Raw genomic sequence first — 13,287 nt, 5'->3', positions numbered from 1 at the left:
TTACCAGATTTTTGCAGTTGAGAACTTTGTCTGCTCAGTGAGCGATACAAAATTGTAAATCTGTAAAAATCCCACTATTTTAAGAGTTGAATGTCACATGACAAGATTTCTGTCACTTGAAGACAGTCATTCTTCCCAGAAAATTTGAAGTGATGGACGTTTTGTAGAAAAGCAAGAAGGGATTGGGATCTGTATCAAATGCATTTCTGTCATGTTGGGATAAAGGTTTCCTGTATGCTGTTTCTCTTTCGCCTTGTGTAATAAAGTAAATGAGATAAAAGGCTAGCCATATGATCTCAGTAGGTATGAAGGGGCTGACTCACTATTAGTGCCTCTTTGTGGTCAGGTGTTGCTTAGTAGCTCTCTTCCTATCCGGTACCTCCTGCTGATGGTCGCTCTGGGGCCGTGGTGGTCTCCCTCTTCCTGTGTCGTGGCCCTCTGGCCAGGTCATGTTAAAGGGCAGTTAATGAAGAGAAATAAGAGGAATTAACACAAATGAATTATCCTTAATTGGGTTAAGGCTCTCTTCTTTCAAAGGGCACTCATCTGTCTGTGGCCCTAAACTGAGTTCACATGTAGTAGAGGTGAATAGTTCTCTCTCTAGGAGAGTCAGCCTCTGGCCCTCCTTCTCTTCAGGCAAGGGCTGTTGGGCAGCAGTCCTCTGAGAAGTTCTTGCTTGCAGTTTGCCCTCTTTCCAGGAGCTGAGGACTGAAGGTCAGCTCTGCTCCCTGGTCTGCCATCAATTGACATGAGTATCTCCTTCTTAAACTCCTCCCTCCAATCCTAACATCTCTCATGAGTGCAATGGGGCGGAGCCACCCGAGCCCACATTAAGTCTTGAGAGAAGTGCTAGATCCTTGCTTCAGGAGGGCAGTCTGTCTCTACACTGGGCCCTTAGCCATGTTGAGTGGTGCTCACTTAATCTAATGAGTCACTTACGTAACCTTCCTTTCTCCTTCACAAAGTTGTCTCTTCAGCACCCAATGTAGGCAATTAGTAAGCAGTAGCAATACCCAACTAATGTCCAGATTCTTCAGCCCTTCTTCAGACTGAGCAATACTTACATGAGTAATCCCAGTTTTGGAGGAAGATAATTGAGAAGATTGTAGACTTTTCCAATTGTACTGCTTCTGCCTTCTCTTGTTCCCCACTTCATCATGTTCATATGATTTTGTGCAGGCAGAGGAAAACAGAGGAAACAGGCCCATTGCAACCTTCTCTAGAACATTTGGCCATGGCAGGTCAGTGTGTGTGTGCCGTTAAATGATACTGCTTGAAGTGGTTCCAGTGCTTAAAGTCATATGTGAAGATCCTATAGTCTGGATTTATGAAGGAAGTATTTTATTAATAGATGATGATACTAGTATTCTTTTTCTCAGTCAGAGAACTTTAGTTACAGATTTCTAGAGTTTGTGGCCAGAGGAGACTGTTAGATGTTCTAGTCTGACCTTTGGTATATCACAGGTCATTAAATTTCACCCAGTTATCCTATATTGAGCCCAGTAACTTGTGTTCTGACTCAAGCATGTCTTCCAGAGAGACATCCTGTCTGGATTTGAAGATGTCAAGACATGGAGAATCCGCCACTTCCCTTGGTAGTTTGTTCCAGTGGTTAATCCCACTCACTATTAAAAAAAAATTTTTTTTAAAAGTGCCTTATTTTTCATCTGAATTTTTCTAGCTTCGGCTTTTAGCCGTTGGTTCTTGTTATGGCTTTATCCACTAGATTAAAGAGCCCTTTAGTATCTGGTATTTTCTCCCCGTGAAGGTACCTATATGCTCTAATGAAGTCATCTCTCAGTCTTCTTTCTGATCAGCTAAACAGATTGAGCTCTTAAGTCTCGCGCTGTAAAGCAATTCCTTCAGCCCCTGAATCATTTCTGTAGCTTTTTTCTGCAATCTCTCATATTTTTCAAAATCCTTTTTAAAATGTGGACACTAGAACTGTATGCAGTATTTCAGTATTGGTCTCACTGATGCTGTCTGCAGAAGTAAAATCACTTCCTACTGCTACCCTGTTTACACATCCAAGGATCACATTAGCTCTTTTTTCTACAGTACTGCACTCTTTTTTCTACAGTACTGCTCATGTTGAGTTGCTTGTCCACTCTGACCCATAAATTCGTTATTGGAGTCAATACTTTCCTGGATAGAGACCTCCATTTGGGAGGTATGTCCTGCATTTCTTGTTCCTAGATGTATCATTTTGCATTTGCCTATAGACTGTTTATACTGTAAAGTATCTGAAGCAAGAAATAGCTGGCTTTAAGAAATTACCTGAATCAGCTACAGACTAAGGACAGACTCATTTCTAAGTCTCCAGATTTGTTCTTTCATAATTGATTTCCTGCCTCAATTGTAGACTACAAATAAGTCAGATACATCTCTGTTCATTAAGTTTATTAAATAATAGAGATATTTGGGGCTTAAGTGAGAGCAGAAGATGCCCCTAAATATTTACATATATGAATGTTTGAGCCTGCATTCTTATGGAGAAAAAATGCCTTCCACATGGTGACTCTTCAGAAAGAAAAAAGTAAAGAAAAAAGTATTTCTGGTATTACATATTTTACTCATTGAACTTTTTCAATATACTTTGCTCATTCTGTGTCAGTACTTTCTGAAAACTGAGTATATGGGATACACCATAATTTAAAAATGCCTTTTGTAGAAATGACTTATAGTTCTCTAGAATTAAGGACAGTCAGTATGAATTGTGTTTTGAAGTATTCAGTTCAATACAGTGGTTATTGGAGACTTTATAAGAAGGCGTGTTTAGTGCTGGCTCAATAAAAGTGAAATACTTATAAGTGCAGTTTCTAAGACTAATTATATTGTTCGTTGTATAGATAGCTTCAAGTGTCCAGATTTAACTACGATGCAAAGATGTAGGGTTTGATTGTCCTCTCAAATGAGTTTTACCGTGACGTAACTTCCAAGGACTTTCATGGAGTTGAAGCTAATTTATCCCATGACAAGTGGAGAAGAATCAGGTTAATTTCTCTAAAAGTTCTTTACTTCACAGCAATAAATAGGTTCAAAAGCACCTTGCTACTGAACTAGCATACACTGTTATGGGGGTTAGGGGGTTGGACTAGATGACCTTCAGGGGTCCCTTCCAACCCTGATATTCTATGATATTCTATGTTATAAAGCAGGCTGGTAGGTAAACTAGGAAAAATTACTTATTGTTAGCATCTAAAGCTTGAAGTATTCTGTTCTCCGTTTTCTTTCTGTGCAGCAGCCATAAGTAAATAGAGCAATAACCTGTATAATGCTACATACATATTTTCTTATATTTTAGGATATAGCAGCCGAGGGGCTGGGGGAAGAAATGTGCACATAGCCATGTGATGGTAGGGGGGGGAAATCTTTTAGCTAATCCCCAGATTAGAATTTGGGCAAATGTTACTCTTTTAAGATTTACATAAAGATAAGTGACAACAAGCAAAAAAGTTCATGTGGTAAACTGGATTTTACATTTTAATTTTATTCAGAGACCACGATGCAGACATCAGAGACTGTGTCGGACACAGGTTCAACAGTGACTTTACAGACATCTGTGGCTGGCCAGGCAGCAGTGCCCACACAGGTAGTACAGCAAGTACCGGTACAGCAGCAGGTAGGTGGCTGTTAGTCTAGGAAAAAAACATGAAAAGTCAAGTCACAGTTGTGCCTTTCCTCAAATATAATGAAGGACTGATTTTGTATAGGTCTGCTAAATGAACTCTTCTTTCTGTTTTTATCCATTTTATTTTGCTAAAACCAAAAGAGCTACATAAAAAGACACACTGCTTCTAGGATTTATTCCTTGAATAAGATCATCAAGACATTTATCAGAGGTGTATAACCACCATATATATATAAATATGTGGTAGTAATAATAGATAATATAGTAATGTAACATCATAATTTAACATTAATGTAAAACAATTAAATATTCAAATTAATTTATTTGAAAGGTTAATAAGGAAAATATTCCTAATATTAATGGCCAGATTCTTTTCCCTTTTTGTTTTGCCCCCTTGAATCAGTCTAAAATAAATGCCAAACGAGTATTACATTGCACCTCTAAAGTTGTATGCTAAACACTGATGACACCCTTGACTTGAAAGCCCCACCCTAGAATTCATTTCAGCAGCTGAATCTGTGCAAGATCTACAGTGTAAATTGAACTGATTTGGGGGAATAGGTAATTGGGTGCAAGAGTTGTGCCTTATATTTAAAATAGTGTTCAAGGGTTTTTTTTCTCATACATGTAAATAAATCAGTATTTAATCATGAGCGTTTTGGGGATTGTGGATGACAGTGATGTTATCTTGCACTGAGAACTGGCTTTAAATAATTGTAGAATCATAGACATTAGAAATGGAAAGGACCTTTTAGATCATGCAGTCTGATTTCTTGCCAATGCAGTCTTGTTCCCAGGAGTAAACAGTTTCTAGTATTTTGTCAAATTTAGTTTTAAAATCCCAGGTGACATTGTTGACTTGCCTCTTACTTTTCATTGTCGATCAATTTTTCTTGATAGTAAGACCAAACTTTCTCTCTTCTAATTTCATGCTATTACTTCTGCTTATATTTCTATGTATAACATGGAATAATTCTGTTCCGTTCTAGGGTATTAATTCAGCAAAACTACTTAGGCACATAATTAACTTTAGGCATATGCTTAAAATCATCTCTATTCAGCAAAGCACTTAAGCACATACTGAAGTCCTATTGAAGTTGGTAGGATGTCAGTGTGTACTTACATGCTTTGTTAAATAGGGATGGTCTTAAGCATGTGCTTTAAAGTTAAGAACGTCTCAAAGTGGTTTTGCTGAGTTGGGATCTTAGTGTTTAGATCTTTCATTATTTGTGGATAGTTATGTTTTTCTGTCTCCTTCCTCCTCGTAGTTATTGCTTAGCCAATCTATAGTATGTATTTGGTTCTTTTAATTTTTCTTCATAAAATAATCCCTCTAGCTCTACCATCAGTTGTGTAGATCAATTGTGTAGCTTTCTTATACTTATTCCAATTTTTTTTCTATTAATGTGGTATCCAGAACAGAACACAATAATCTAGATGTGGTTGCAGTGGACTCTTATCTGCCTGCTCTGGTGCGATGCCTTAGTGTATGCAGGCATCTGAAAATCACATTGGTCTATTTTTTGCAGCCATGTAGCAATACGTAAGGCCACTATCAGCCTTAGTTCTTCTTTTTGTAATTATTCCTATGGGTGCTTCACTTTAGGTGTGCATGTGCACCTTGGATGAGAGATTTTTGGTAGTGGTATCTACATGGTCTGTGCTAGCTGTGCTCTGTACACCCTCCTGCTCTGATCTGAGGGCAGGTCAGACCCACTGCTACTCCAGTTCTTTCTCAGCTGCCCACTTCCTGAAAGGGAACCCTGGAGTGTCCATGCTCTTGTCTTAGCCAGCTGTCCTTGCCTAATTCCTTAATTTTTATGACATTTTTTATTAAATTTATTTTACTTTTGAACTTACCTGCACACTTTTTTGTGCATTTTTTTTTTTCAGAGGGTCCCCTCATTTTTCAAGGTCAGGCCTCCCACCTCACTTAGAGCCTTTTCCTTTGTTTGAGGTGTCTCTCTTTCCTTGCTGATTATGCCCCAAACCCTTGGTCTTAAATGCTGCCTGACCCCTAGAAGGTATTTACCCCTCAACAACATTCATTCTAGCTGTCTCCAATATCTGGGGGAGATAAATATCCCATCAAGGTGCAAGATCTGCATTGGATTTGGAAGCAAATCCAGGATACTGAAGGAGGACAGACTTAAGCTGCTGCTCATGGAGCATTCTATGAGACCCTCCTCCAACTTGGGGCCTGTTCAGCAGCTTTGACTAGTCTAGCACACCCCTTCAATTTCCATCACTCCACTCTAGGGGGCAAGAACCATGGGGTATCTCCAGATAGTAGCTCAGAGCCCTCAAAAAAGATGAGACCTAAGCCTCCTAATAGAGAGGCCTTGAAGAAAAGGGATAAATTGCCTCAGAAATCTGTTAGCAAGGAGACATTGAATTCTGGTATGGGTATAGTTGAGGCTCCAAGACCCTCCTGTAGTGAGCTTCCTGCACTGACTAAGAAGACCTTTAGTGCTCCCTGCTCTGAAAAGTCTCTTGGCGTGCAGCTTCACCTGGTACTAATGGTAATATGTGGCACTGAACCAGTAATGCATAAGGGCTCCATCACCTCAAAGAGATCAGTACTGGCACCAGCTCCCCTGCTTCCTGCCACTCGACTAGGGTACAAATACACAAGGCATTCTATTCATGCCCCTGTGCCATCTTTGGTACCAATGGCTTCAACTGTGATGGACTCAGCTCTCCTATGTCCTGCCTTCCTGGTACTGAGCAGATTCCTGTTTCTAAGTGACCTCCTACTATTCAAGGAGCCTTATTTTCCCCCTACTGATGGGTACTGAAGGAAACCTTGTGGACCCATGATCTCCTCTGGTACCAACTAAATGAGCTCCCCTTCGAAGACTCCTTTGCTGACTTGGATATGTCCATTCAGGAATCTATCATCTTCCCATTCAGACCCCCTCCCCAGAAGTCTGTTTTGAAAAGAGGGCCAGCAGGAACCAGACACATGCGAGTTCCTCAACAGCCTCCTTGCTATAACCTCTTTTGGGGTTCATTGCTCTTCCCCTATGCCCTGCCTCAGTGTCCCTTCTGCAGCTCCTGAGCTGCATATGGAGACCAGTATTATAAGAGCACATTCTCTCAGGAATGACCACCAGGAGTGAGAGGGACTTGTTCCTCAGGACCCCCCTCATCTCTACCCTTGTCAGGAGAAACCAAGAACTGTGGGCTGATAGAAAGGCAACACCACCCACTAATAAGTCCTCTTCCTCACTTGATGAAGCTGTAATACCTCCTCCACATTCCTATGCAGACGACTTCAAACTTTTCCAAGACTTCATGTAAAGAATATTTGAGTCTCTGCAAATCCCTCTGGAAGAGGTGCAGGAGTCACAGCATAGCATGATGTAAATCCTTCATTCCACCTCCTAGGGCAGGATGGCCTTGTCAATAAATGATGCCTTGCTAGAGCCATCGAGAACAGTATGTTAAATACCTGCTTCTGTCCCACCCACTTGGAAAAGAAAGGACAAGAAATATTCACTCCAGTGGCACAGAATACCTATTTGACTATCTTGAACTGATCGGTGGTTGATACTATTTATGAAACAAACAGCATGATTCCAGGTCCACATGATAAAGAGTATAAGCGGCTGGACCTTTTCAGTCATAAAAATTATTCCTCAGCCTTATTACAATTTAGGGTAGCAAATTACCAAGATGTAATTGCTCAATATAATTACACAAACTATAATAAATTTCACTCATTTTATTGAATATCTTCCACAATAACAAAGAGACCGGTTCCAGGCACTCATCACTGAAGGACAACTAGTTGCTAAGGCCTCATTAGCCTCTCTCATCTGTGGCAGTTTCAAATATATAAAGGGCCATAGAACCACCCAAGAAAAGATCTAGGTTCCACCTCTGTGGTTGCCCAGCTACCAGCCTGCATCAAACCACCATTTTGATATATTGGTTGAGAGCCACAAGTCACTTCATTATCTGGATCTTGCACTCCACCACCTTTCTACTTCCCATTTCCTGCCTTATGGGGACCATCTTTCCCATTTCATGCACTCATGGGAATGAATCCCTTTGAACTGGTGGGTGGTAGAAGTTGTCACATCAGGCTATGCCTCCTCTCCACCCACCCTCACTGCCCCTCCTCAGGGACCCATCTCATGAAGGTTCCTAATATAAGAAGTGAAATCCCGTCTTCCAACATGGGAAAAAGACTCTACTCCAAATACTTTCTGGTGCCCAAGAAGAAGGTGGGATGGAGACAGATCTTGGATCTCAGAACATTGAAAATATTTATCCAGACTCAGAGGTTCCGGATGATGACCTTAGCAGCAATTATACCACCTCTAGATCCAGGGGATTTCTTTGTGGCCCTTAACCTCCAGGATGTGTGTTTTCATGTAGCAATGCATCCAGCTCACAATTGCTTCCTGTGGTTCACAGTCAGTCACAAACATTATCAATAATAGATACTTCTATTTAAGCTCTCTACTGCCCCAAGAGTCTTCATGAAGGCTCTGTCATTAGTGGCTGTCCAGCTGAATAGTTAGGAGTGATCGTCTTTGCCTACTAGATTACTGACTCCTCGAACAACGAGGTACAATCAGCAGTTGGAAAGGCTCTACCTCTTTTCAACACACTGGGGCTAACATTCAACAGAGAAAAGTCCACTTTGATACCTACCCAATGTATCAAGTTCATTGGGGCCACCCTGAACTCCTAGACCACCAGAACACACGTACTATCAGACAGATTTGTCACAATGTCCAACCTCATCTCCCAGCTTCAGTTAAGTCCTCGAACAGTGAGAACTTGTGTGCAGCTGTTGGATCACATGGCAGACTGCACATTCGTGACACTTTACACCAGATTACATTCCCGATGCCTTCAGGATGGGCTCAGAACCATCTATGCCTGACAAATATTATCTAAACAAACTGGTATCTATTCTACAAAAAGTCCTTGAGTCCTCATCTGCTTTTTCTCCCCAAGATCTCCTCGGACTTCCACTCACCAGGACATTCAGTAACTCATCTTCTACTCTCAACTGCACAACTGTAGGAAAGAAACCAGTGTACACATCCTGGATGTTAAGAGGGCACTAGTTTTCTGCCTAGAAAGAACATGCTTTTTGTGTCCTTCACAGACTTAATGAATAGAACCACTGTTTCTGCCCAGAGACAATCCAGGAGGGCACTAGCATTCTACCTAGAGAGAACTAAACCCTTCAGAGTTTCTCCTAGGCTCTTTGTATCTTTCACAGACAAAATTAGTGGAACTTTATTTCTATCCAAAGACTATCAAAATGGGCTTTGGGATGCATTTTGGCCTGTAGCAAACTCTCAAGAGTGCATCCTCCCTCTAGGGTGACAGCCCATTTCACTAGAGCACTGTCCACCTCAGTTGCTTTTGGCAAGAATGTCCCCATCAAAGACATCTATAAATCTGTCACCTACTCATCTGTTCATACCTTTTCCCAGCAGTACCCCATGGTGTATATTTGCAGCTCTGATGCAGCCTTTTGGATGACTGTACTCCAATATATATTAGGCAGGATTCCTCAGCACCTGCCCCCTTAATGTGGGTACTGCTTGGGAGTCACCTGAAGTGGAGCGCACATAGGGACACTTACTTGAAGGAGAAGGGGAGGTAGGTTACTTGTACAGTAGCTGGGCCTTCAAGATGTTTTGTCACTATGAATGCTCTATTACTTACCCTCCTTCCCCTGCTAACAAAAACCTGTGATCGGAGGAGTAGTGATCCATCAAACTCTCTGTCAACTGGCAAGGGGGTTATAAGAACATCCTGATTCTGGTATGTACATTCTGGCTCATCAAAGAATGTCATGTGCGGTCTTAAATGAAAGCCAGAGTCACACTGGTCATTAATATCCTTCTGAAATATAGGTACAGATACTATATAAGGAATTATGAGTATGTATACTGAAAATATGATCTTAGATTCTGTATCGCAGCAGAAGTTGAGAAATAGGTTTCTTGTCAGACAAAAGATGTTTATTTGCCTCTCTGTCAGCATGTAGATTTAGCATTGTAAGCTAACACAATGGAGGCACATTTACATATGAAATCAATGGAGAGCTCTGAAGTCAACAAGGAAGAGCACATGGCAGAGGAAGAGAACCTTACCTGGAGATACATTTCAGAGGTTTACTATTCCATATTTGTAGAACAGAGAAGACACCCTGTCATGCTGTACCTAGGAAGTAAATGGGAATGCATTTACATTCATGAAAATGTGATCTCAGCCAGCCTTGTTTGAAAAGGCTGAAGAAGACATTAGGGGTGAGATAAACTTCTTTAGACAGGAGGTTAGCCTGTTAAGTTTAGTGTCAAGAAAGCATATTATGATTTTGTTTTATATATAACCCTTTTGTTTCCATTATTATCACTTACTTTCTCTCAGTGCAGTGGTATTAAACAAGGACCTGATAGTACAAACTGAATCATACAAGTTGGTGTGTACACTCTTCCCCTGGGGACAGCAGACCTGGAATTTTTTAGAGTGTCCTGTGGAGAAGGGGCTGGACACTACAGAGGAATGCTTTGAAAGGGCTTAATGACTGGAGTACACCTGTTGTTAACCTAGCAGGCAAAGGCAGGGCTAACATAGCTCAGAGGATAGAGCTTGGGTAGCTAACAGTCTGGTGATATCAGGGAACTGATGCCCAGTTAAACACAAGCAAGTCTTCCTCATGCTGGAGGCAGGGGGGTAACAAGGTGACTCATAGCCTTGGGTATCCTGAGAGCCAGCACAATATGGACACGCACACATCTAAAATGGAGTACCCACAGGGACAAAACACTAGTTACTGTACAAGTAAGTAACCTTTCTTCTTTGCGTGATTGTCCATATACATATTGCACTGTTGCCAGAGTCTTTTTTAGTCAGTGGTACCTGTTGGAGTGGCACATGTGCCCTGCCCGCCCTTGTGCCTGCAGCTACGGGCATAAAAGGTGGGGCTGCACCAACCAACTCCAGTTGCTTCTTGCTGCCCATGGTTAAGAGGCAGAGCTTATCACTTCTTTTGGCATACTACCCATTGTCTTGTAATATTAGTGTAAATAGATAGTTTTTAGTTAGCGGTAAGAGGTTTGGTTTAGGTTTTTTGATAGTGTCTGTTTAAAATTCCATTCAGGACCTTATTTTTGTTTTTTTCTTTATGGGAGGTACTTGCTAGCAGTCTGTGCACCATGACTGACCAGAAATCCATGTGATTCAAACATCACCTGTCTTGAGAAGCAGTCATGCTGCTGAATGAAGGCCAGACAGAATGTTTCTCCTTTACTGGTGTGACATTTGGAGACCATTCTCAAGGATACCTCAGAGCTAGAGAATCTCACCTCACGGAATTTCTTTGAGCAGTCGATATGTCCACGTTTGGACTCTGGCCTTTCAACTCTGGAGGCTGAAAAGGTTGAATGGTCTTCCAGGACTGCTCCTGCCTCTTCTAAGACCATTGAACTAGCCATCAAGTCTTCTGCCTTGAGAAAGTTATCAGGAGACAGAGGTAATAGGAAGGAGAAGAGGCACAGATCACGCTCTCCAAGTGTGGTATCTAGGCCTCAGAAAACGTTGAGGCTTTTTGATGTAAACAGTGCTTCTAAACTTAAAAAAAAAAGGGGGGGGGGCTTGAGCACCCATCATGTTCCTGCTTGGGCTGATTTGGACTTGGACTTATCTCATATTTTACTCAGTGCCATATCGGCCATTTTGGGATCCTATGACCAATCCTCCAGCACTGACTACGCTGGTACTGGCAACACTGGTACTGATGACTGGTGTATCCTAATGCTGTCAAGATTATATATTGTGGCCCCACCTGCTATCATGCCTGTTCCCTTTGTATTGCTTCCATCTTAAACTGTTTTGGCACCAAGACCATATCTTGCTACCAGAGAACTTATCATTTCATCAGTACCAGACTCTCTGCTTCTTGCTTCCACAAAACTATTCCCGTGGGCACCACCTTTAGTTCTAGGTCTAGTACTATCTAGTACTACCTAAAGTATATCCCATACAAATTCCCATTACACCAGTGGGAACAGCACAGCCATTCAGTGAGGAGGTATTCATTTACCTCATAAGCTTTGGGGGACAGTGGAGAGCATTCTACAAGATCCTAGTTGTCTGGGCTTTCTGGAAAGCATCTAAGAGAGGCTCCCATTATTATTATTTATTTATTATTATGGAAGGAGCTCATAAAGGCACCCTGGCCATTGGTACCCACTTCCTTGGCCTTTAGCATCTTATACATTCTATTATACCTGGAATTTCTGGATGCCTTGGGGATATTCTCAGCATTGAAGACCTGTCTCAACTACCTGTACAAGACTCAGATCTCTGTCTCCTGAACAACTGAGAATGGAGTTATATCCCCCACAGCAGCCAGAACCATCTCAGGACGTTTCTCCTCTGGATGAGACTTGCAGGAGACAGAACTGTCCATCCCTGCGCAGTGTCTTCATCCCGAGATGAAGCAGTGGTTCCCGAAACTTAAACATCTACTCCTGATGATTACAAGGTTTTTCAGGAGTTAATGAGGAGAGTAGCCTTGACATTCGGAATCCTGATGGTTGAAGTTCAGGACAGGCCACATAGATTATTGGACATCTTGCACACTTGGTACTAGGATGTACCTCTCTTTTACATTCTGCTAAAATATTTTGGCAGATACCAGCTTCACTGGGTTGCACTTTGAAATGTGCAGACAGACATTACCGGGTACTATCCACTGGCTCTGTGTAACCTTATACTTACTCAGTACTGGGATCTCTTGTAGCTACAGCTGCAAATGAGATCTTGCCAGACTTAGCTAGGATCTACTCTAAGCATAAGGAACCTAAAAGATTAGACCTTTTTGGCAGAAAATGTTATTCCATCTCTAGGCTGCAGATGTGGATTTCTAATTACTGAGAGGTATTAGCCAAGTATGATTTCATAAACTGTAATACAATGCAAAAATTTATTTATTAACTCTAAAGAGGAGTTCAGGTCCATCTTAAAGGGCAGCTGGAAGTGAAAACATAATTGAAAACTGCTCTGTAAGCAGTTGATACGGCATGTAAATCAATGGGAACAGCTATACTAATGCACAGATCCTCTTGGTTCTTCTCCTTCTGTGATATCCCTAGAGAATTACAAATGACTACTGAGGAGTTGCCCGTTGAGGGTTGTAATTTATTCCATGACCACCTAGGGCAGGCGTTGGTATGCCGATTTTTGGCCGCACTCTGCTGCCAGCTGGGGTCCCGTCCGCTGGCCCCACTCAGCCCGCTGCCTGCCTGGATGATCAGAACCCCAGACAGGCAGTGGGCTGAGCGGGGCCAGCGACTGGGACCCCAGGCCGCTGGCCCCGCTCCGCCCGCTGCCTGTCTGGGGTTCCATCCACTGGCCCCTGTAAATGTAAAATGTATTATTGGCACGTCAAACCTTAAATTACTGAAGACTTGGCACGCCACTTGTCAAATGTTGCCGACCCCTGTTCTAGGGCAATGCTCGTTGAGAGTATACACATCAACCCAAAATGCAAACACTTTGGACTTCAGATGTACCAAAAGCAGCCTGTGTGTCATCAGTCCAGGTTCACACAGCTTCTCAGGGAGCTGCAAAAATTCTCTGGAAGAAGACCATCATCAACAGACATATTATTGCCT

General features: G+C 42.0%; 1 protein-coding gene across 2 annotated transcripts in view; it reads left to right on the top strand.

Moving 5' to 3' along the window:
- RFX3 (regulatory factor X3) overlaps positions 1-13,287 on the top strand; it is a 241,362-nt gene that overhangs the window by 132,752 nt on the left and 95,323 nt on the right. Inside the window, exons 1-2 of one of the 2 annotated variants that reach the window (XM_084628258.1) lie at positions 2,925-2,993; positions 3,498-3,622. In XM_084628258.1, coding sequence (XP_084484384.1) covers positions 2,948-2,993; positions 3,498-3,622 — 171 coding nt within the window. In that variant the 5' untranslated portion in view covers positions 2,925-2,947. Of the gene's footprint in view, positions 1-2,924; positions 2,994-3,497; positions 3,623-13,287 lie in introns of those variants that run through there. The other variant, XM_084628259.1, reaches the window with a different exon arrangement.

This window comes from Lepidochelys olivacea, assembly GCF_965140295.1.
Source record: "Lepidochelys olivacea isolate rLepOli2 genome assembly, chromosome: 5".
NCBI lineage: Eukaryota > Metazoa > Chordata > Testudines > Cheloniidae > Lepidochelys > Lepidochelys olivacea.
This window is presented reverse-complemented; position numbering and strand designations above follow the sequence as displayed.